This window comes from Hipposideros armiger, unplaced genomic scaffold, assembly GCF_001890085.2.
Source record: "Hipposideros armiger isolate ML-2016 unplaced genomic scaffold, ASM189008v1 scaffold_146, whole genome shotgun sequence".
Taxonomy (NCBI): domain Eukaryota; kingdom Metazoa; phylum Chordata; class Mammalia; order Chiroptera; family Hipposideridae; genus Hipposideros; species Hipposideros armiger.
Genome location: NW_017731496.1, coordinates 2,674,913 through 2,700,702, shown reverse-complemented (window position 1 = coordinate 2,700,702; position 25,790 = coordinate 2,674,913). Strand labels below are relative to the sequence as shown.

Sequence of the window (25,790 nt, the reverse complement as noted above, 5' to 3'; positions counted from 1 at the left end):
CAGCCTTGGCTGTATTTCTCTGAGCGTCATCTGTAAGACCAGACTAAAAGCTTACCTTTTATGGAGTTGAGAGGATTCAGTGAGGAATTCTGTAGTTCCATGTTGTTTAACATGACATAATATTGGGTTGTTGGAAAAGTCATGATGCATTTTTGCAAGGGAAAAACAGAAAAAATGTGTCATGACTTTTCCGACAACCCAATAATACCAACAGAACTCATGAAGCTGTGAGAAGAGTCTGAGATGTAGAGCCAGACACCCCAAGTTCAAATTCTAGTTATTCACAGCTCGGGGTGGGTGACGTGGGACAAAAACATGTAGGCATTAAATTCTTTGGAAGCTAGTAAGTGTTTTCAAATAAAAAATGTTATTTTCACTTCTCTAGTGCATCATGATGTTTGATTTCCCCTAGATATACACTGAAACATAAACCTCATTTCAAAACATGTCAGATATGTGATAGACGTTAAGGGCAAAGAAGAGTTAAAAGCACTACAAAAGTGTAAAGCAGAATATATTATTTATAATTACTCTTATCATTATTATAATAGTATGTTATTATTATTATACTTTCCTGATCCCATTACTTTGCTGCATTATACTCACCGTGAACCACAGGGATAAAATAAATGTAAGTTCTGTGGAGCAATTCAGTCGGCTAAGAAACCCCCACTCTCCTCCGTCTCCCCTATCTCCACTCCAGCGAGTCTCCAAGCAGAGAAGTGATTTTTCATCTCCAGTCACACCAAATGATCAAAGCAATGATCACAAAATCCAATCAATTAGCATTAAGTTTAATTAGAATGAAACATCATCTTACCCTGCCTGCTTTCATGTCCTTCTTCTAGCAGGTACCCTGGCAGTGTCCAGAGAGGCCACTTAAGAGTCCTCAGCATTGCTCCATTATACTTGATAGGCTCTTACTGTATCTGGAAACAGCCCACTTGTCATTAACTAAGACTCCCAGGTAATGTCCTTTGGGCATAGATTTATTCATCGATGTAGTTACAAGTGTTATAATTTATTCATTGATGTAGTTATGTATTTGAATCACCTTTGGGCAATTCTGCATGGCCTACATGTCGACCATATAAATTGTTTACACAGCAAGCTCAGGAACCCCTTGAAATTAATCCTATTATACACCCAAGGAGAAAGGGCAACTAAGGGTGGTGCAAGTGGATAACTTTTACTGTAGGTAGGACCGTTACTGGAAAAGGTAAAGCTATACTGGAAAACTAGCTCTAAATCTGTTATCTCCCCAACCTACCCCTGTTTGATTGATCTTTGATGTGCTAATGTTTGAAAATTGCCTATTTATAATTAATGAATACTTATGAAAGCTCTTGAAGTCATGTCAGCCCATTAAAAAAAATCAATGATATATCACATCTCATGTCTTTCTCCTCAAAGTGGTCATTCTGAATCTCAGTGCCGGCCATGTATTTGAATAACTTGGCAAGCTTTAAAAAATACTGATGCAAAGTTCCATTCCAGATTAATTATTAGAATCAAATGGGGGTAGACAGACATCGCAGTTTCTGTCACAGAACCCCAAGTCATTCTATTGTGCAACCAATGTTTTAAAAAAAACTGAAAGGTCCACATTCTCAGATACTCCCAAAACATCTTAACCCTTTCCACAAGTCCTGGACAATGCGCAGGTGTCAGAGTGAGGGCTGGGGGGCATCCTTTATGATGGGTGCGAGTGTTGCAGGAAACTCAGAGAGACAGGACACCAAGGCTCAGGAAGCAACGTTTATTGTTGCCGGCACCGGCTCAGCAGATTTACATCTAGAGGCTGAGCCCCGACCCAGGTGGGACTTGGGGCTATATACCTTGAGGTTTCCAGGTTGGCAGCTAAAATTTATTATTAGGACATGTGGCCATTGTGCCTGTCCCTGACTGGCTCCCGGATGAGGCAGGAATTCGGAAATATTAAATGCGGAAGTCTTAATGGCCATGCAGTCTAGGAATGTCTTTGTCTGAAGCTCCCTGCTACAGCGCGGAATCCTTAGTGACCACATGGTCTGGGAAAGCCTTTGTCTAGGGCCCACTGCCACAGGAGCACATTGTTCCATCTCAGAATCTATCTTGTTGACAGGTGTGTTTCTAAGATAAAGAGAGCATCCTCCTAGAGGATAATGTGAATGTCTTAGGAATTTACCTGAATTATTCAAAACGATCCACTATGCCTATAAAGAAAGCAAAGTTGTAAATGCATTTGGCACTTGGCCTTACCTGTGTGGAAATAACCCACACAGCTCATTTTCACACTGGAACACCCCTGTCTGTACCTCCCTTTCCTGTCACTGCAGGCCTTTGACTCATTCTGAACTTATGCCTCTATGGAAACCATCCACAGACTTTTTTTCCCCAAATTACACACTCCCCTCATTCTCCCACCCAGAGTCTCCCAAGAAGAGAACCACTAGGGTTTTTTGTTTGTTTGTTTCTTTCTTTGTTTTGTTTTTGTTTTAACACAGCACTACTGCTGATCATAGCCAATGTAGCATTCACAGACCCACTGCCTGAATATGTGTGTCAGTACAAGAAAACAGTAGGCCAATAATTATGAAATGTCTTTCCTTTGATTGGACTTTGCACCCAGGAAAGGCAATTCAACAAAAAATCCTGATCTAAAACAAACAATTTTTGTTCCTGTGCTCTGGCCGTTTGCTAATAAATGCCTCACCAGACCAGTCTGGCAGTTGCACTTGGAGTTGCCTCGCTAGAGCAGATGTCTGTCAGCAGGAGGGTCGCCTTTGCAATATGCATGTTAACAATAAGTATCGTGACAGCTGGGCCCACTCCCAGGTGAGTAGCTTTTGTGTTTGTCTGCAATTTCACTGTGGGCTTTGGTGTTTCAAGGTCTACTTCTTAGCAGCAAAGCAAGTTAAAAAAAAAAAAAAGATATCTCATATTGAAATACATAGCCCCAGAATTTAAACTGAAAAGAGGGTAAGGAAAGGTGGTGGGGGGGTGGGGGGAACGGGATATCTTTGAGAGTTTTCTAAAGAAACCTGCTGCTGTTTCCAGGGATTTCTTTTAAACAAGGCATTCAAATGTTAAGGCTGAGAACGTCTTTAAGTACTTAGAATTATAAAACATAGCTGATTTTTACTAGAGTATAATAAAGCTGGGCTTATCAGTATCTGTGTCTGAGAGGTTTAAAATTGAGGAAATTAAACTTTTCCTCACTCTGCCTCAATGTCTAACACTTAACTATTGATTAAATCACCGCTTTGTCCCCACATCAGGCAAAGGTTAATCATTTTTGCCATCCCAGAGGCACACATTTTGTCTTAGGGTTTCGGATGGTATTTCTTTCATTGAAGAAGAATCACCGTAGTGCGGACCTGGTAACCATGCTTCCAGCAACGGCTCTTACTTTCTCTCCTTTTGCTCTGATCCTAATTGGAAACATGAAACTCAGGCCAAGTCAACCCAGGAAATAAATCAACCAGACAATTCTGAACATCTACGCTGTACCCAGAATTGCTGGACAACCCACAGACCTGAGTGACTGATACGGCGTGATCCAATCCCGTGACCATTTTGAAATATCTGGGGCTTTGACAGGACAGCTGGGGGGAAATATCTGTCTAAATGCTGTCTTTCTGCCCAGACATAACTGTGACCTGCCTTCAATTCCCCTTTGATCATTTGACTCTTGGTTTCACCGGACTCTGTTTTGGACGCTGATGTCCATCTCAAGGACCTCTTTGCCTGCCTCTCAGCTGGCCCTTTGCTAATAAACGCAGTGGATGCTGCCTTTGTGCCTGGGCTCCCTCAGCACGTGGTGTGCACACAGGGTTGCATCTTCCTGGAGGGGCGCACAGAGGGACCACACAAAATAACACAGGCCGGGGTCAAGTGCTCCATCAGGCTCTCCTTGATCCCATCCCTCTTCCCACATTATCTAAGAAACACTACTCCATTCAGGCAATATTTTCATTTACTGGGCGTGGGGTACAAACAGGATTTGAGAAGCCAGCTCTTGAGAGTTGCGTTAGCCCTCCTGTACTTACCCTGACCCTTTCTTAACTTAAAAAAATAATTTAAACAACCCACATTCCAGGATTGTGACTCCTGCTGATCAAAAATGAGAGGCTGTGGAGAAGGCTTCAACTGCTTTGAAGTTTGTACCCCCCCAGGTCCTGGCCATGCTCAGCTGTTTCAGGGAGGACCAGAGAGCCCCTTTGGCTGGCCCCCCAGCTGAGCTATGACTTTTTATTTTAGATGAGAAACATAAATATGTTTGTATCAATTCCTTTAGGTGTCATTGTGAAAGGAGATAGATGGGGGTAGCTGAAAGGAAATGTAGAGTTCAGAAAAAGTGTTTTATTTGTTTATTCATCTATTTGTTTATGTTTCATGTCAAAGACTTGAACATGTTATATTGCAAATAGAAAGGAGCTGGTAATGAGGGGGCCCTTTTAATGGAGGAGATATTCAATTGATCAAGGTCTCAAAGAGGAGCTGGGATCTAGAGCCTGCGTGGAGAGATGGATGGTACCTAGCCATCCTCCTGGAGTAAGAGGCTGCATTGTCAAAAGGATAGGTTCCAGTTCAGGGAAATGGAGGCAGAAAGTTAATAGGCTCCTTGTTTGGTGGCTTCTGTTTTAGGTTAGTTTGTTTGCTTGTTTGTTTCCGTCTATGAATGAGATAGTAATCCAAGGTGGTGTTGCAACCAGAAGAGATCCAAATGGTGAACCAAGAGAGAAAGAAACGTTCAAAGCCAGGAAAACACTCCTGAGCATTGGGCCTACGGGAGGAAAGGAAGGCCGTAAGTGCCAAAATGGATGATGTTAAAACACAGGAAGATGAGAAGTGAGTTTTGAAGTGGAATGTGAAGTGGTAAGGCTTCCAGTTTAGGACAAAAAGAATGCAGGAGTGGGAAAGTCTGACTTATAAGGTGCTTGCTTCAGGAATGGCTGAAATTTGCAAGAGAATTGGGCAGCTCCAGGCTTTGCCAGACTGTGGGGTGGGGGGACGACAAAGTGAAACAAGGTGCTTCAATGAGTTCATAAACTAGTTGAGACTATAAGGTTAATTGATGTAGGACACCTAGCAGAATGTCTGGCTAATTTTCCTCACCACCATTATTGTTGTGAGGTTGAAAGTTAAATTACAGTTCAGCACAAGAATTAAACAAACAGATGAGTTAAAAATACAAAGTAATGTGTGATCCAGTGTTAATGAGAGGTATAGTAAAAAGGTAAGTAGTATAATTTGGAAAGGGGGAAAGTAGTAAATAAATGAAACTGGCTTGTAAAGATGTTTTGGAAGCAGGCACTTATAATGGTCATTATAAGTTGGCATATTCTGTTGTCTTAGTTATGACCAAAAGGAAAAGCGGAGGAGTGACAGTCTATCACCCATAGACTGCAGAATGAGCCCTTGGAGCGAGTGGTCGGAATGTGACCCTTGCCTGAAACAAATGGTAAGCATTCAACGCTATTTCCTGCTGACATCCCCAGATGGAAATTATTAACCGCATCCCCAGGGAAATGATTATGAGGCAGGGAGCCCCCTACTGAGTTCCTCAAACTGAGAAGGCAAGATACATATCTAAGTGGGTATGGCTAATCTTGCTGGGAAACCTGAATGCTACACGGTATATTAAACGACTGTCACGAGGAACCATCTTCTGTAGAAGGAGACAGCCACCCTTAGACTGTGAGGTGTTACTTTAAGTAACATTAGGGCCTGTTTTTATGGCCCCCATCTTAAAACCACTGATAAATGTGAGCTTGGAGGGCTGCAATGGTGTGGGTAAAATTTTGGATTGTAATCCCTTTTCAGCATTAGAAATGCTAACGTTTCCAGGTGGTTTTGTGCAGTTTCGTTCAAGGAGAATTGAGGCTTTTGGACAATTTAATGGGAAAAACTGCCTGGACAGCGTGGGAGACAGACAACAGTGTGTACCCACTAAGCCCTGTGAAGACGCTGAGGATGACTGTGGAAATGACTTTGAATGTGGTACAGGTAATCCTTGCACTCGCACTGCTCATTGTGAGTTTCTGTGTGCACTCATGGGTGAAAAGAGAGATGCTTCATATTTCCAAGTGTGAAAGGGGACCCCAAATGGGCCATCTACAGGTTATTCTATATAGAAAAGACAAGGGTCTCCTCCAGCATTAAATTGCATTTGATAACTTCAGAAAGAGAGAGAATTTGGTGTTAGACACACAGTGCCTCCCTTGATTTTGATTGCAGGCAGGTGCATAAAGAGGCGACTTCTGTGTAATGGCGACAATGACTGCGGAGACTTTTCAGATGAGGATGATTGTGAAGATGATCCCCGTCCCCCTTGCCGCAACAAAGTGGTGGAAGAGTCTGAGATGGCACGGACAGCAGGCTATGGGTCAGTACATCCCATCTGAATGTCCCAGACTAGATGGAGATGAGTGTAAAGGATCTCCATCTCTCCTGCGTGTTAGAGTGGTAGAGGGTTTGCAATGGTAGGGAGAGTAGCCGGTGGGTCCATATTCTGTTTGAATTACCTTTGAGTTTGAAAGAAGCTACATGCTGAATGAGTATCTCAAGATAATTTGGACAAACTGCCTGACCTCAGTAGGTGTCTATAGAATGGACGAGACTATCAAGCTATTAGGTGATTACTTCTGCACCCAGTAAAAGATAAAATGCCTCATTTATGAACCTCTGGAAGACCATAGCAGTGTTGAAATGACCTGTTAGCATTTAAAATGTGCCTGGTAATCCCATTCAAATGTTTGAATTGCCAGGCAGACTGTATTCCATTCGAACTTCTCCTGGGTCTATACCTGGTTATAAGCTCTCAGGAGGTTCCAGCATTCTGGAGTTGACCCGAGAGGCATAGGACAGAGAAAGCAATCCTGATGCCAGCTGGTGATGGTGTTGAGACTGTGATTCTCATTACAGAGTTACACTTTCACTCATTTCCCATGCAAAATTAGGGTCTCTGGCCAGTAAGCTCCAACGAGTTAGAATTCAGGGTTACACAGAATAGAGACCATTTACAGAGATCTGTGGTCCCAGAGTTGTGAAAATAACACAGGTTGGAGGTGCTGCTCTGTTCCATATAGTCAGAAGACATTCCATGCCTATCCATGGCATTGTCTCCATTATTTGTTAAGAGCAGTAAAGATAGTTTGGGTTGATTTGTTGGCAAATTGACCCTAACAGAGACATAGCTATTCGGCCATCCAGTGATGTGTTGACAGAGATGGAACATGGCCCTGAATGCAATGTGTCTCTTCATTCTCACAGTCTCAGTGCCTGGATCATAGTAGGTGCTTAACAAACGTTGGTGGGTAGATAAACAGGTGAATTAATTAACTAATGAAAATAAGTGCTTTCTAAAATAGTGTCAGTTGACATCAGGTAAAACTGAAATTCAGGACTCCAGTCCTGGGAACAAGGATGGGCACAGGAACAAGATGGGGGAGATGTAAGAGTAAAGCTGACAGGGGGACTAAGGCAGTGGTTCCCAACAAGAGGTGATTCCTGCCCACCCCCTAAGGGGACATTTTGCAATGTCTGCAGACCATTCTGATGGTCACAACTGTGGGGTGTAGGGATGAGTGGCTTTGGGGAGTGAGGGAGCATGCAGACATTCAGTGGGTAGAGGCCCTGCAATGCACAGGACAGCCAGACCCAAAACGTCAGTAGAGCTGAGATTGAGAAAGCTTATACTAAGGAACTGGACAGTTCCTAAGATAAAACTTCTGTAAAAATGGAGATGTCTTCTCTCTCTGAGACAGACCAAACTTCTACTTCTTCAACTGCAGAAGAAAAGAATTCCAGGATACCCAGAGTCAGGCACCAGATAGAGCATTTCATACGCCTTTTATTCACTTTATGAATCTTGCCCAAGCAGCATTCAAATAATATCCACAGTGTCTTTGGCCCTAAGCCTAAAGGTAGGAATCTTGAACCAAATGGGTGGTCTTGGGTCCCAAACTCAGCAGGCCTTTTTAATTGGCGGAAACGGTATGGGAGTTGTCCAAAGCCTTTTAACCAGATCACAGCAGCTCTGACTCCTCTTGCTGCTTTCCTCAGGGAGAGACTGTGAGTCCATGGCAAAAGCCCATTATTACTTTATTTTGCTTTATTTGGGATCCAAGAAACAGCTTTCTCCCTAATCTAAACAAGAGGGCTTGAAGCAAGAAATTACATATGTTATATATTCTCACTTAATGTGAATTTACATCTTGTCTTATAGGAAAAGGATACAGAAATCCTGGCCAATTTAGCTGAAAAACAATTATTCATAATATATTGGTTTCCTTTGTTCGGAGAAAAGAAAATTTACTATATAACATTTGCCAGGGAATTTCATACTGAGACATCCCAGAGAGCTGGCTAAGTCTCCTTAAATACCTCATACTTCACTAGTTGGTGATAGGGAACGTCAAAAGGCTGAGTTTTCAGGACTAAGGAAGCTGGTAGGGTCCCAGCTATGGGGAAAGATTAGCTGCAGAGGTGAAAAAGGAGGTAGGCCTTCACAGACTCAGTCCACCAACATTTTTTATTCAATTCCCCGTTACCATGATCCATAACCTATAACCTATTTAGCCTCCATAAAAATCTATTGTTCTCTGACAGTTTTCATTTACCTAATACTTTGAACTTTTCAAAATCTTTTTGCATATTCATTCGTTCCTTGTAGATTTGCATCATAATCCTGTGAGGTTGTTAGGAGAGGCATTATATTTATTTTACAGATAAGAACTGAGTGAAATAAGGCCATTTGGTTCATTAGTTTCTAGCAGAACTCAAACCCAAGTTTCTGGGATGTATATAAGCCTATATTTTCTCCACCATGCCACTTACCTTCTCCTTCTGCCACATGCCCATCACTACCACACCTCCTCTCCCATCTCACTACAAAACCCATGAGTCAACACCCTGACTTCAAAGCAAAACTAACTTTAGAAAGTGAAACTCAAGTAGTATATTACCCAAATATTTGAATGAGGAGTATAGAAGAGTAGTATAAATCAATAACTAATATTTAAGAAGAGATTCCAAAATGACATGCTTTATTATATTAATGGTATTCTTCAATACCATTAATATTACAGACTTATTTACTGTGCATCCCCATTACTCTTATACGGAGTGATGGAACTATATTGAAATAGAGGTAATAGACGTAAACATCCTAACCGTTAGCAACATGCCTATAAACTGCTTCTACACCATCCAATCTGGAAAACTTTAACAAGTCTTATCAGCAGTCATAGCCACTCAGGTTCTTGTACACATGGAAGCACAAGTACTCATAATAATTAATTTATACTTTTTTTTTTCATTTGAAGGACTCTTATTTAAATTCTTATGCCAGGAGAATTCGCTGGTATCACAAATGTTTCAATCTCTGTCTTGTAGGCATCTGAGGCTCTCCAGAAGTGTTTAGGGAAATCCTCAACCCATCTTGCATTCATTGAAAAAACATAAATCTGAACCAGCTGCAAATGATGTACAATATGCAAGGAATTACTTTTTTTTTTTTGCATGATCTAAGCATAACACCACTTCTGAGGAGGGACCTTTTCTCTTCATTTCACCTGGTAAATTGGAACTGCCTGTGGTTCTAGATGCAGGTGTGAAAACAGGCATCTCTAAGTGCTGCCAAACAACACATGGTTTTTATTTCCCAGGCAATGACATTTGATCTATCCATGAGAAGTTTTCATGTTTCTTGGCAGAAAAAAATTCTGGCTCATTCTAGACCAGACAGGCTGTCTCTGTAGTAGTGGAACCAAGTCAAAAGCTTTGAAACATTTCTTCCTTAGTTGTGCTTTAGACTGTGGATCAGCTTTATTGTGACTTTCCAGAAGGATCCAGCCAACTGGTCAATTTGCTGATCTGTAAGACAATAACCTTCAGACTGGGGAACACGAACCATGGTGTGCAGAAAGACTTTCCAAGGGAGGGAGCTAGGTACATTTTAAGATAATAGTTTCTTCAACTATTAGTTATTTAATTAATCTATTTCATTCATAGTAAATCTTCAAGTCCATATACACATACTTTTCGTAAAATTGATAAGCTTGACAAGTCAGTGGCATTCAAGTTGTCAAGCCCATTTTCCTCTCTCACCCCCTCTTTTACAATCACCTAACACTTTCCAAAAGAAGAGTGCACCCCTCAACCATCTCACATTTTACAATGAGGTGGAAAAAACAAGAAACAATTCCAAATTGTTTGTAAGTCAAATGGTCTCCAATTCTTTTTATCAACCACATTAAAGATGTCCTAATCAATTATCAGATTACAGACTATAAAAGTAACTTTTGATGGAAGACTAGTATATGATTTTTTGGGGGCATAAAATTCAGAATATCAAAGAACTGAGTGATATTGCTATGACAAAATTCATTCTATTCTTATCTACTTATTTATGTGCGTAAATTTTCTCAGCATTTACTTCTATAAAAATGGAAAGTAGGAATAAAATTGATACTGAACCCTGTCTTTTTCTACAAAGTAATAAGTAATATTCATCCATGGATGCAGGAAGTAATCAATTAATTAAAAAAGAAACCCCATTCATTTCATTGAGAGACACCTTTCAAAAAATTTTACTTATATTTATTAACAATTTTTAAATGTGTAATATGCTTATATACCAACAATAATAATTATAAGTCAATCCAGAAGAATTTTTTAAATACTTAGGCCATATAGTCAAAGAATATTTAATATTTTTAAAATTTAAATTAATACCTTTTTGGTACAGAAAAGTATCAAAGTTGATCAATTAAAGCTTTCATGCATAAAATGAAATTATATTAAATTAAAATACTATGGTAAAAATGGAATATAAATATGGATTTAAGAATAAAAGGGAGGTAGGGGTATATGGAAAATCTCTGTATCTTCTGCTCACTTTGCTGTGACCCTAAAACTGCTCTGAAAAATAGTCTATTAAAAAACAAAGAATAAAAAAGAACACTATAAAATGTCCAGCTGCTAAAGAAATATAAATATTGTAGTAATTTGATACCCACCATCGCTATAGTATTTATATTCTGCTGGACTTATTTATTTATTTTTATTAATTGTTTTAATTAAAGTTTATTGGGGTGACAATGGTTAGTAAAGTTACATAGGTTTCAAGTGTACAATTCTGTAATACATCATCTATATATCACATCGTGTGTTCACCACAAAGTTCTCCTTCCATCACCATATATTAGATCCCTTTTACCCTCATCTACCATCCTTCCTTCCCCCTTATCTTCTGGTAACCACTAAACTATTGCCTGTATCTATGAGTTTTTGTTTGTTTGTTTTTGTTTGTTTGTTTGTTTGTTTAAAGATTTTATTGGGGAGTTGGGGAAGGCGAACAGTGCTGGAGAATCAGGGAAGGGGAACAGCCAAGTTGTTGTCCTTCAATCTTAGTTGTGGAGGGAGCAGCTAGCTGAGCTCCAAGTCCAGTCACCATCTGGCCACCAGTCGGCAGCTCATGGCCGCTCAGCTCAAGGTGCCATGTTCAATCTTGTTGTGGGTGGGCATAGCCCACCATCCCATGCAGGAGTCCAATGGGCAGCCTTGTTGTTAACAGTGTGCACTCTATCCACTGAATCACCTGGGCAGCAGCTCAGCTCAAGGTGCCGGGTTCAGTCTTTATTTGCAGGCGGGTGTAGCCCACCATCTCAAACAGGCAACCTTGTTGTTAGGAGCACGTGCTCTCACCAGCTGAGCCATCCTGCCACCTGTTGGCAGCTCAGCAATGGCTCAGCTCAGGCACAGCTCACTGGCCCATGTGGGAATTGAACCGCTGACCGAGCTGCTCAGAGCTCGTGCTCTTAACCAACTGAGCCGCTCGGCCAACCCAAGTTTTTGTTTCTTTATTTGTTTGTCTTGTTCCTTTGTTGCTTTCAGTTTTATATCCCACATATCAGTGAAATCATATGGTTCATGACTTTTTCTGACTTATTTCACTTAGCATAATAATCTCAAGGTCCATCCATGCTGTTGTAAATGGCACTATTTTATATTTTCTTATGGCAGAATAGAATTCCATTGTGTATATATGCCACATCTTCTTTATCTAATCATCTATCAAAGGATACTTTGGTTGTTTCCATGTCTTGGTCACCATAAATAAAGCTGCAATGAATATTAGAACACATATATCCTTATGGATAAATGTTTTTAGATTTTTTGGGGGTGAATACCCAGGAGAGGGATGGCAGGGTCATATGGTAATTCTATTCTTAATTTTTTGAGGAACCTCCATACTGCCTTCCATAGCGGCTGCACCAATCTGCATTCCCACCAACAGTGTATGAGGGCGCCTTTTTCTCCACAGCCTCTCCCACACTAGGAGAAAAAGGATTTATTTTTAAAAGAGGCAAAATAACTATATTTAAAATGTAAATATTTACAGCATACTAGAAAATTTTATTTTTTGCAACTACTTAAATTTAAGATGAAAAATTTTAGATGCCAACTTAAAACTGTGCAGGGAGGCTTAGTTTATCAAAATTTTCTGTAGCATAGACAAGCAGAAAATTTGAAGACTACTACCTGAAAACACGACGTATACATTTTCACCTCTAGGCTTTTGCACATACCATGCCTCTTCCCACATTAGCCCCATCCTTCAAAGTACAAATCAAATCCTACTTTTTTTAAAACTTTTTTTTTTATGAGACTGCAATGGGGATCTCTTCTTCTTGAGAACCAGCACAACACTTAACTGAACTATTCATTTAGAATACGCATATTTGTCCTTAGATAATTTTTTTAATTGGTGATTGTGTGTCTAACTCCCTACATTGAATATGATTTTCATGAGATCAAAGACTGTACAGTAACTCTTTTAATATTACCCACTATTTATAACAAACACTACACTACACATAGACATAGTAGTCACTTAAGAGTTAATCATCATTATAAACAAAGATTAATGTCATTATTGAAGGCAAGTGAAAAAGTAGAGTGTCTCTGTTAATATACAGAGGGTGCCAAAAAAAGTATACACATTCTAAGAAAGAAAAAAACTATTAAACTTGTAATACTCAACATACACCAATAACAAAAGATGGATACAAGTCACATTTGACTTCTGCAATTACAAGAGGTGCTCAAAGTGGTTACCATCAGTGTCCAGACACTTCTGATTACAGCAATCTATTGCTTGAGCAATGTTGACCAAAGTGTCCACTTGTATACCTTTTTTGGCATCCTCAGTAGATATATGGAGGACAAGTTCACTGCGGAATAAAGAAAATGTACTTGAGTTCTTGTTTAAGAAACAAACACAGATCATTTGTTTCTAGTATCCTCTCTTTGCATCAAAACCTTAGTAATACAAAAAATAATGTATTGTTCACATGTCTATACTTGCAGGGATGGGTGAAGAATTAAAGCAAAATTTTAATTTATCTTGAGGGATAAGATATTTAAGAAAGTAAACCAAGTCTATAATGTTTCTTTTTTCCCCTCTTTCTTAATCAGGTTACTAGGTCTAATTTTTGGTGCTGTATTAGAACTTCAGAGCCACAGCACTTTTTTTTTTAAATTGGGGAATTGGGGGTGGGGAAGAGCGTTGGGGAATCAGGGAAGGGGAACAGACAAGTTGCTGTCCTTTTGTTCTTCAGTCTAGTTGTGGAGGACATCACTTCACTGGCCAATGTTGGTATTATCATTGCACTCTTCCCAGGTGAGGCAGTCGCTCGCCGGCCATTGGATGGCTGCTCATGGTGGCTCACAGCAGCTCACGAAAGCTCATGCCTGCTGCCAGCCCCACTGCAGCCTACGCCGTGCCAGCGATTCATGGCAGCCCAGCTCCAGGTCGAGCTGTTGTTCACCATCTTAGCTGTAGAGGGCGTAATGTCACTGGCCCTCATGTGGGATCCAAACCGGGGCCCTGCTGCTCAGAGCTGGTGTCCCAAACCAACTCCTAACCAACATGCCACTCGGCCGAGGGCCACAGCATTTTTTATGACAGATATTTTTGGCAGGGCAAGAAGTCAGAAGTGATCCATTTTGACTATATGGTCAGCTTTGAGCAAGAGTCCTGAATCAGTTTCTTAACTTGCCGTCCACTAAAGTTGACCTATAGTGTTCACTTTCTTTGTAAATTCAAAGTTTATTAAGAATGTGCTGCTTATATGAAGATGTTTTTAACTAACCCACTGGCAATAGGATACCCTTTAAATTATTTTTCTTGAATTAGCAATGGTTTTACAGTAAGCCATCCACACCCTTTGACAAATTGCTCTTGAAACCCAACATCTGAATCTGTAATCCAGCTCATGGGAGTTAGGAATGTGGTCTAGAACAATGGAAGAGTTTATGCTTTTGTGCCAAGCTAAGTTATAGATGCGAGGGTGACACCTCCATTTTGGCCTCCCTGGCCTGGGGCTGTTTATTCCAGATATGGTCTAGACAGCAATGACTATTCCTCCAGTTAACAAAGGTGAACTTCACAAATGAGCGAACTGCTTTTTGTTCAATATTGGTTTTAGGTCTATAAATCAAACTTAACTTCTTTTAAGCTAAATAAGATTTCCTATTTCTGAATTACAGCTTGCCTAATACAAATATTTTGCTGTAGAACTTTGAAGAAGCCTTTTCTGGGATGCTGAAATTTGGGGGTTTCTCTTGGAAACAAAAGACTCATGTAAGCCTAGAGGGAATGCAGTTCTTGACAGGCAATGAGACAACTGGAGGACAAGGCTTACATGTAAAGAGAATAAGGAAAGAACCCCAATGCTGATTCATACATTAAAAATTACACGCATACATTATACTGTCCCCCTCAGGTGCTCTGTTCTCAAATAATTTAAATAGGTGGTATTACAGTATTGACTCTTAGTTCACTAAGAGAGGTTAGCTAAGAGTTACAGCAATGGAGTTAAGACTCTAGGAACCAGATGGGCTCCTACTCCTTACTCCTTTCTTTCATTGTGCTCTCAACAGTGTCCTAGTTGTCAAAAGAGTTCATAAGGATTCCTTAAGGTAAGCTTTCTGCCAGAGACACAGAACAGAGGTGAACAGGCTCTTGCTTCTGTTCCTGATTATATCACACACATATGGGGTGATGGGGACATGAGCCGAAACTCTCTCTCTCCCCAGCTAGAGGACTGCCTTGCACTACTCCTGGTATCTTCCTACCTGATGCCCCTCTGTTCATTCTCAGGATCAATATCTTAGGGATGAATCCCCTAACCACCCCTTTTGACAATGAATATTACAATGGACTCTGTGACCGCGTTCGGGATGGCAACACCTTGACCTACTACCGAAAACCCTGGAATGTGGCTACTCTAGCCTTTGAAGTAAGTCTCCTTAGAAGAAAACACGTGGTTCCGCTTTTAGTTAAAAGGTATTTTAATAAGTTTAATACTAAATAATGTAAAAAAGTCAGTAGAATAAAACCGTAATTTGAAAATAAGATTGACTTAAAGAAGAGGAGGTATAACTTAGGTCTCTTTAGAAAATATACAGTCGTCTATAATCAACCCTCAGTAACATGCACCTGGTGATAGAGTTTGGGCAAATACCTAGACTCCATTAAAAAAATCATATAAGGTCCTGATAAAACTAAATACTAAATTAGTGCTGATTTAAGAATTGAGAACACTCTGTGTTATTTGAGCTCAGTCAGTTTTTGCTAGCCTACCAATGAATTTTTTTTTTAAGATTTTTTATTGGGGAATTTGGGGGATGGGAACAGTGCTGGGGAATTGGGAAGGGGAACAGACAAGTTGCTTTATTCTTCAATCTAGTTGTGGAGGACGTTGCTTCACTGGCTCAAGTTGGCACCATCATTGCGCTCTTCCCGGGTGAGGCAGATCAGTCGCCGGTTTTTAGACGGCTGCTCACTGCGGCTGCTGGCCGCTCACACTGGCTGCTGGCTACATACGGTAGCCCATGGCAACCCACTGCAGCAGGGGCTGCAGCCTACGCCGTTGCCAGCGACTCACGGGCAGGGCAGTGTCACTGGCCCTCATATGTGGGATCCGAACCGGGGCCCTCTGGCATCCCAAGCCAGTTCTTAACCATCGTGCCACTTGGCTGGCCCCCAATGAAATCTTTATGTTTGATTTTCTTCAATATTCCCCTTTGTAAAGCCTTCTTGACTAATGTGAGGGCTATTTTCACTCACCTCAAAGCCCTCTAGCTCTTGTAAAACTATCTCTTAATGTGATTTTGCTCTACACAAGTCCACCCTGAACTTACCACCTCCCTGAAAGTCACCCGAATCCTCTAACTCCATACACAAACTGGACCCCCATTTAAAGGATTAATATTTATCACCCTTACAGATACCTTTTTTGGTCTAAACAAGATATAATAAAGAATAATCATTATATTATTGTAAACTAGGAGCTAAAATATTATTTCTTTAAATAGCCCCATTGGGGACAAAGTCCTTTATTATTGTTGCCACTCCCACCAATTTTAAAAACATACATACTTTTATTTTTATTTTTACTTTTCATTTTTTTATGTTTTTTAGCTGAACCATCCTGCCACCTGTTGGCAGCTCAGCGGCAGCTCAGCTTAGGCCGGGAATTGAACTGATGACCCTGTTACTCAGAGCTCGGACTCTTGAGCGAGATTTTAACCAACTGAGCCACTTGGCCGGCCCAAAACATACAAACTTTTAAATAAGTATAGTTACTATTCCTTTTATTTCTAGCAATGTTATAAGTCAATACCTACCCATTGCAGCCTGAAGTGGTCCTGCTCCTCCATGGATTCCAAGACTTTAATGACTGGACTAGTTGACTGGCATTTTTCTTTTAAACATGCGACCACATTGTCACATGTTTTTGTCAAGTTTTTTCTGTATATTCACAGAATCACTTTCCCACAAATCTCAGGGAATATTTTGGATTGTTGATCTTTCCCCATCATGCTTGGTTCACCTTCTTTAAGCACATTTTTTTGAGGGGAAGATAATATTCTTTCTAAAAAGATTTGCACAAGTTCTATTTTCTTAAAAAGAAGATACCAAAGATAAGATTACCTTTGTCATTGCTTATGGAAGAACGGTTGTCATTGTGTTGTTTGATTTTGTTTTTAGTTCTCAGGTCTACATCATACAGTTTTCCTGTCTTTGTCACTGTGACCAGATGCTTAGCTTCGCTATAAGGGTAGTAGCGACTGGTGAGGGCTGGAGGGTTGCCTGCACTGATCTTGAAGCTACATTTGGAGAGGGGGGACACTGTTGTCCCTTATCTACAACCTTGAAAGCTTCCTCACTCAGAATGGTTTGGATTTTACAAAGGTGATGTGGTACTTTCCAAATACAGAGGGTTCCAAAAAAATGTATACACATTGTAACACATTGTGAACTGGTGATGCAGATCTGCCTCTATGCATTGAAGGGAAGTGTTTCCAGAGGTATCACACCCTCAAGCACTGCTAGGGTCTTTGGCGAGTATTTCCTGAAAATTTCAGTTCACAAAAATAGTTAGCAAATTTGTTACAAATTTTTAAAGAAGCACAATATAAAAGTTGATTTAAATAGTTTAAACCCTGGGAACAGGCATTTAAACACTTTAAATGCCCCATCCTCAATGTGTTAAAATAACATTTTTTTGGCACTCCCATATATTACTTACAAACTCGGTGGTATTAGGAGCAGCATCCCATAATCAAACACATTAATATTTCTGCAGCAGAACTAATCCATGTTCACACGTAGTAGGAGAAATGAAGACTATAAATAACTATTTATCAGTTCACATCAGATCAGTACCTCCAAATGAGTTTTGGCATCAAGCTTATAAAAAAGCAGGTAAGGATTGTGGACCTGAATAGTTACTTGGTGCCATCTAAGGAACAGTGCTTGATGGAGTTGGCTTAAGGTTTGCTAAAGCCCCAAATCAACTCCTTGGTGCTACTACTGATGGTACTCCTCTTATTCTAATCTGTTATGGTATTGGAAAGTAAACAGCCAAATTTGTTTGCACTCAATAAATATTAGTTATTATCATTAGCTATATTGGATCTGCATATTAAATTAAATAACTTTTTACTAGCGTCTCCTATGTGCCAGGCAATTTACTAAATGGTGACATTATAGTGACACGTGGTAAGTCAGGCATGCTCCTTGACTCCTTGGAGTTTACCACCTGAAAGCCTATTAAACAAACAGTTATAAAATGGAATCGAAGTTCATTTTGTTTTATTTTAAAAGAAGCGCCATGAGAGCTTATAGAACATGGATTTGTTAGTCTGTGGGATCAGGAAAGGCCTCCCTGATGTTTACGCTAAGACTTGAAATAGTATGAATTGACCAAGGCAAGAGGTATAGTATGTGTGTATGAGAGAGAGAGAGAACGTAGATGTGTATGAGTGAGTTCCATGTTTGTGTTATGGGAGAATGGGGGTGTGCTAGAGAACATTCCAGAAAGTATAAAAGGGCCTTGTGGTGGGAAGAAGCGTAAGCTATGGAGATAGAAAAGTGGCTGAAGGGCTTGAGTATAGTAAGGAGAGGTTAACTTGGAATAACTCTAGTTTAGACTTTATCTTAAGTCAGTAGGAAGATTTGGAAAGATTTTAAACAGGGAAATGACATGGTTAGGTTACATTACCCCTTTACATTGAGTATTTTTCCCAGCATGCCTTGCTCTAAAGAAAATTATATACATTTTAGTCTTTCCCATTAGATGGTAACTTTAAGCTCTCTGTCTTAGTCTGTTCTGACTGCTATAACAAAATACCAGAGACCAACTAACTTAGAAATAACAAAACAATTCGCACAGCCTGAAGGCTGGAAGTCTGAGATAAGTGTGTTAGCGTGGTCATGTTAGGACCCTCTTTGAGGCTGCAGACTTCTCATTGTGTTCTTGCATAATGGAAGAGGCTCGTGAGCTCTGTGAGGTTACTTTTGCAAAAGCTCTAATCCCATTCATGAAGACTCCTCCCTAAGGCCCCATCTCCTAATACCATTACATTGGTGTTAGGAATTTAACATGGATTTTGGGGTGACATAAACATTCAGACCTTAGCATTCCCTATGCAGAATAGTCACCCAATGCATGCTAGTGAATCCAACCTATGCCACCAACTGAAGAGATGAGTGTCTTCTTCCTAGATAAGAATTACATCTTCTTTCAGAGGACCTCTGGAAAGAGCTTAACCATTGAGATTAATGACCCTCCCTTTGATATTTGACAATACCCAGTTTGGTAAAGAATGTTTTAATTGAAAATTTTAATTTTTAACTAGGTTGTTTAATTCTGGGTTTTTTTTTCCATGCAAAAATGAATATGGAAAAAAAAATTTAAAAGTCCAAACAGCACAATAGATTATGCAAGGAAAAGTGCTCCAACTCCACTTCCCCATTTCACAGTTCCCCTTCTCAAGGGCAAACACTCTGTGGTTTGTCTATATTTCCAGTAATTTTCCACACACATAAAAGCATCTATCTATCTATTGTCTATCTATCATCTATCTATTTTTCTCTATTTATACAGGCAGCAGAGTATAAAGGTTAATTCCTAGACTTTAATTAACATGTGTAAAATACACAAAACAGTGCCTGCCTATAAGCCATTAGTAAGAGTTAGCATTATAATTTTCTCTTTCTTTCTTTTCTTCATTCTTTCCTTCCTTCCTTCCTTCCTTCCTTCCTTCCTTCCTTCCTTCCTTCCTTCCTTCCTTCCTTCCTTCCCACAGGTGGGAGTATATTATGCATCTGTTATGCAACTTGCTTCTTAATTATTAATATATCAACTTCTGGAAACTTGCTATGTTCTAAGCCCTTCACGTGCATTACCTCTCTGAATCCTCACAGCCACATTTGGGCTAGGTGTTGTGAGTATCCCTATTTTACCAACTAGGAGTCAGACTAGGCATAGAGAGGTTATTGTGTAACGTCCTCCAAGCAATGGAGCCTGGATTTGAACCCCAGCAGTCTCATTTCAGTGCCTTCACTTAACTCCTTAGCTTTACTGCCTTTCAAAAAATTGTGGGGTCTTTTTCAGTGTTTGTTTTGGGTGGTTTTTGTATGCTTTTTTAAGCAATACTTTGTTATTATCTTTTAGACAAGAGCCGACAAAAGTTTCAAAACTGAACATTATGAAGAAAAAACTGAAGCATTCAAAACTGTCATACAAGGGACAATATCAACATTTAATGCAGATCTATCTCTAAAATTCACACCTACCGAAAAACTTGGACGTACACCTAAAATAGAGTTTGAAGGGCAAAATACTTCCAACTCAGGTGCTGAGAGTGGATTTCGATTTACATATGCGAAAAGAGATATTTACCAACTGTTCTTGTCACATTCTTCTATCAAGGTAAGAGCAAACACGTCATATAGAGAATATAATGGGATATTTTTTAAACTAACCAAAGTCCCCCTTTTAAGTTTGTGTTTAGAGAAAATTGAGCTTAGAGGAGAGAGAAAAATTTAATACTCACCAAATCCTCCAATATGTAGCTGGAAGGTAAGGAAGATGAATGTTAACTGGAGAAAAGTCCCATATAATATCTTTAGTAGTAATAAGTAGGTGAGATGGTTGCTGGTAGAGAACAGAGAACAAGCGTATTAAGAATTCAGAGCATACTTTTTGACTGAGGTTATGGTAATAGACTGTTCAATTTATACTATCTTCAGAATTGCAATGATGAATCATATTGAATAACTTTGGTAATTCATTGCAATGCCTTAGGACGATAGCCATTTACTTACTATAAAGCGTGTCTCTAAAGTAATGATGCCATGAAATGTACCTGTTGCTATGAAATTGGTCTGCATACTTCACAATCATACCTTTAATTTGAGACTTTGAAAATGTGTTTGTTTTTTTAATAGTTAAGCCAGATTTAAAAGTTTGTTTCATCACCTTTGGAATAAATACAGAATATAGTTTCTGTAATCAGTATGATGCTGGTAAAATGATCATTCTTTCTTTTCTGATATCACAGTCACCTATATAAATACCTTTCTCCCACTTTAAAAATATAATAATTCACTCAGTACTTATGATACTAATTTTATAATTGTTTTGTGGGTCTTTACATTGCCTATATATTCACATGAATATACACCTAAAGTGTGCACTTAGAAAATTCTTTAAATCACTCAACAAATATTTAATTATGGACTTACTATGCGGTTAGGTACTGCCCAAGGGCTTAGAATCCCTCTGTGAACCAAACTAAAAAAGGTTCCCATCCTCATGGAGCTGGATGGTCAGCAGGGGGTAATCAACAGAAATAATAAACATAATAGAAAAAAAAAAGGAAGCTATATAGTACTTAGAAAGTGATAAGTGCTATAGAATAAAATGAAAAGTAGAGTAGCATGAGGGAAATTGGGAGTGCTAGGCAGATGACAGTATTAAAAAAGGAAGCTTGAGGTAGATTTCATTGAGGAGATAAGATATGAGCACTATTTGAAGGAGAAGAGATAGCCAAATAGTTAAATTTGGGATGATATATCTGGCAGAAGAAACTTTTAGAGACAAATCTCTAAGATAGAAACAAGCCTGCCCATTGGGCCAAAGTGAACCAGAAAAGGTTAGAGAGGTTACGTTGAACCAGAGCATGAAGAGCCTCACAGCCTATTCTGAGAGTTTCCTTTTTCTCTGAGTGACATAAGAGGTCACTGAACTCTTTAATCTTCTAATTGTAATAGAAGGTTGACATATCCTAAATTTCATATGTCAAGATTGACATATCCTATATATCATATATTTTAAATGATTGTGCTGAGTACTCTATTGAGAAGAGATTATGGGAATTAAAAGCAAAAGCAGAAGATTTGTTAAAAATTATTACAGGAATCCAGATGACAGATGATGGCAGTTCAGACAAGACAATTGTAGAGTCAAATGTGACTCCAAGGTTTTGGTCCTGAGCAACTGGAAGGATGAATTTGCTATCAATAGAGATGGAAAATAAACTTGAGGTAGAGCAAGTCTGGAGAAGAACACACCATTTGTTAACTTTTAGTTAGATTAAGGATGAGATGTCTATTAGACTTGCAACTGGAGATGTCAAATAGGGAGTTGGTGTTATTATTCTGGAGTTTAGAAAAGAGGTCTGGGCTTGAGCTATAAAATTTGGGAGTTTTGATATATAGATGGTGCTTAAAGTCAGGGCTTGGTGAGATAACTAACAGAATTAATGTAGATACATTAAAAAAAAATCAAAGACTTAACCCAAGAATCTCAATAGAAAGAGACCTGAGGGAAGAGGGTGAACCAGTAAAGGAAAGTCAAACATGGCCAGTGTAATGCCCTATAACCTTGTTACTCAAAGTGTGTTCCGTGGACCAGCAGCATCTACATCACTGGGAAGCTAGAACTTCAGACTCGAGCCCAGACCTACTGAATCAGAATGGCACTTTACAAGATTCTCTAGGCAATTTGTTTGCACTTTACAGTTTGAGAAGAGCTGCCCTAAAAGACAAGAAAAGAAACACTATCAAGGAGAAAGACGTAATGAACTATGCCAAGTGTGCTAATATGTCAAAGAAGTTGAAGACTAAGAAGCCACTACTGGCTTTAGCATTTTGAAGATCATTCATGACCCCGACATGAGAAGTTTTGTTGGAGTTGTGAGGGCAGCAGCATGGCTGAATTAGATTTAAGGGAAACTGGGAAGAGAAGAATCGGAAATAGCAATTATAGACAACTTTAAAAGAATTTTCCTTCTATCAAAGGCAAAGAAATATGTAGCAAATGGTTGGACAAGTGAGGTCAAGAGGTTTGTTTTTTTTTTCAGTTCCTTTAAGATGCAAGAAACAACAGTATGTTTGAATGGGAATGATCTAAGGTCGGCCTCTAAAATAAGTTGAACCAAAGAACATAACATCTTTCTGACAAGATATATCTCCTAATTTTAGCAACAGTGAAAAGGAGTCCAAGTATGTTTTGTGCATCTTTGAGACCCCATTGTGAATTGTTATGCAAGTCATCAGATGGAGAATTCATATGACTTATTATATATGCATTAAGTTTCTTTAGAATATTTGTTAAAGACTGAATCACCCACTATCACCTGAAGTTAAGTCATGCAATGTGAACAATTGGGCTTCTAGAACACAGAAAGTTTGGTGTGATGTTCATATACACCAAGATGTACCTTTTAAAAAATAATAAGATGTTTTTAACTCCCATGCAATCGACATTTGCCAAACATAACTACAGGAGGAGAATCTCAAAAGAATCATCTACAAAATCATGAGTGCTAATTGTAATTTAGTTTTGGCTGGGACAGCCTATGGCATTGAATCACATAGTTCTTCATCAGTGCCCCAGTTTTCTCTTAGAAATTTAAGCCATAACCTCAGGGAACATTTAACTGTTGAGCTGTGTGAAGTTGGCTTGAAATCCATGTCTTAAAATATTGTCTGTCCCATCTCTGTTATCAAAATGGAAGAAACAGGGAGACCCAAGACCTAGTTTTTTAGAACCAATCTCTGCTACAGACTATGTGTGTCATTCGGGGCAAATAATTTGATACCTTTGGACCAGAGTTTCCTCATTTCCAAAATAAAAAGATTGGGCCTCATATACATGTCTACATTTTCTCCTATTGTTAATCTTTTTAAATCAACTTTGTGAAGTGTAATTTGCATACAGTAAAATGCAAGTATTTTAAGCCTATAGTTCCATGAGTTTTGACTGTGGTATCCACCTGTGTAACCACCTCTTCAAACAAGATAGAGAACATTTCCATGACTTCAAGGAAATTCTCTCATGATTTTAAGTCTTGTGCAGGTGTTTTTGTGGACTATTTTTTCATTGATCTTAGATAAATATGTAAAAGTAGAATTGTGGGTCATAGGGTAGATGTGTGTTTACTTTTATAAGAAACTGCCAAACAGTTCTTCAAAGTGATTACACCATTTTACACTCTGTCCCCTCACAGTGATATATACGAGAGTTTTAGTCACTGCACATCTTCACAACAGTCGATACTGATAGTATTTTAAGGTTGCCATTCTAGTGGGTTAGAGTGGTATCTTATGGTCACTGCTAAAAAGGGTATTGCTTGAGGAAAGCCCAAATTTTGTGATTTTAAATCTGAAATAATAATGATAAAGCTCATGTTTATTTTCTTTTACTCTACAACAAAGGAAAAAATATTTCTGCGTGTGAAAGGAACAGTTGATCTGGGAAGATTTGTGATGAGAAGTCGGGGTATCATGCTGACATCAACTTTCTTGGATGATATAAAAGCTCTGCCAGCTACCTATGAAAAGGGGGAATATTTTGCATTTTTGGAAAACTATGGAACCCATTACAGTAGCTCTGGATCTCTGGGAGGACTCTATGAACTAGTATATGTTTTGGATAAAGCTTCCATGAAGGAGAAAGGTATGCCTAGAAATAGAGCTCTAACTCCTATTAACCACCCATTATTCCTATTGCTAACCTTCAAAAGTTAAAGGCTTAGGAATATGGTTCTATAACCTGCTTCTTTGAGAAAACCTTCTCCCAGCTCTTCAGCATCTAAAACCCTATTAAACAGCAAATCAACTTTTATCTCAAACAAGATGACTTAGTCACACACTACTCAGCAGCACTACTGAGAAATGCACACAATTGTATTGCAATTTAATATTATTTGGTAAGGCTTCTTTTAGTGAAATCCTATTTAAATGGTGAAATAAAGTACAAGAGACGTAATTTATATAAGCTATTTCTTATTCAGTAGACTGTATCAATTATATGTATGACAATTATCTTCCAAAGTATTCTTCAGTATTGGAAGGAAAATATTGTTCTAACTTTTCTCTTAGGGAAAAGGAAAGAAGCAATGTTAACATCATGTAAGTTTAATATCTTAAAGCAAGGTGGAAAATTAGTTACCTTGTATGATGACAATTCTAATCATATGGTTGTAGTTGAATTGTGTCCATGTTAAGTAGGTTTCTGACCACAGAAGGAAAGCCATGTTTAATCATCAGTGTCTACCATGAGTACAGAATAGATCTATGTGCTACATGATTGTCATTCTGGCCTAAAGGCTTTATCTAAACATTTCAAGAATAAAGTAGATGGAAAGGGACTATGTTAATAAGTTTTAAGTATTTACTTTGTAATTATGCCAAATTATAATACTTCTTAAAGAGGTGATAGATGCCAGCATATCTCCTCTCCCTGCCCTCAAAGTTTTGGGGTGTCTCTTAGGAAGGGAAGTGCTGTCAAAACCACTTCCATAGCTTGTTCCCTGCAGCCTCTGGCAACGTCAAGTGAAGAACGGGATGCAGCTATGGTCTGAAAGCCTGGCACTGACCCCACATTTGGTAAACATTCTATGAATAAAATAAATATGACATGGCCAGAACCAACTGCTCTTTATGTCTCAGTCTAGTCTTGGGCAGGTAGAGGCCTGGCCCAGGGGAGTGGAATATGACATTCTTAGCTGTTATACTGCCTTATTGGGGCTATATTCTGCAAGATAGCATAATAAGGTATGCGGGCCCTGCCTGGTAAACTATATTAATAGATATCACATGGGTGGGGCACAAGAGGACTGCATCTTGAGTAACTTGAAAATCAGAAGAGAAAGGATCAGCAGGGGTAATCATAGCACAAAGAACCCTTCAGGCTAACAGTTCTTTGGTGGAAAAGAATGGGCTGACATCTTTATTCTTGGACAACTCAGAGCTACCAACTTAAACCTACTTACCTTCCAGCCTTTATAGACAAGGGGCTGACAATTAGGTCAGTCCTGGTGACTTTGAAGAGGAAGTCGTCTTTCGCATTTCTCCAGTGACATTACCTGAGGGCCAAGCCATGTCCTCCACCTCAGTTTGGGATGTCCAGACTGTCTGGTCATGGAAAGGTCCACAG

The 25,790-nt window shown here is 39.2% G+C and overlaps 1 protein-coding gene across 1 annotated transcript in view; it reads left to right on the top strand.

Annotated features, from left to right (window-relative positions):
- Positions 1–2,683: 2,683 nt before the first annotated feature.
- The window catches only part of C9 (complement C9), a 37,184-nt gene continuing 14,077 nt past the window's right edge, over positions 2,684–25,790 (top strand). The window contains exons 1-7 of the mRNA XM_019650760.1: positions 2,684–2,817; positions 5,341–5,446; positions 5,847–5,991; positions 6,223–6,370; positions 15,155–15,293; positions 20,019–20,276; positions 24,068–24,308. Of these exons, the coding sequence (XP_019506305.1) occupies positions 2,687–2,817; positions 5,341–5,446; positions 5,847–5,991; positions 6,223–6,370; positions 15,155–15,293; positions 20,019–20,276; positions 24,068–24,308 (1,168 nt within the window). The 5' untranslated portion in view covers positions 2,684–2,686. The remainder of the gene's footprint in view (positions 2,818–5,340; positions 5,447–5,846; positions 5,992–6,222; positions 6,371–15,154; positions 15,294–20,018; positions 20,277–24,067; positions 24,309–25,790) is intronic.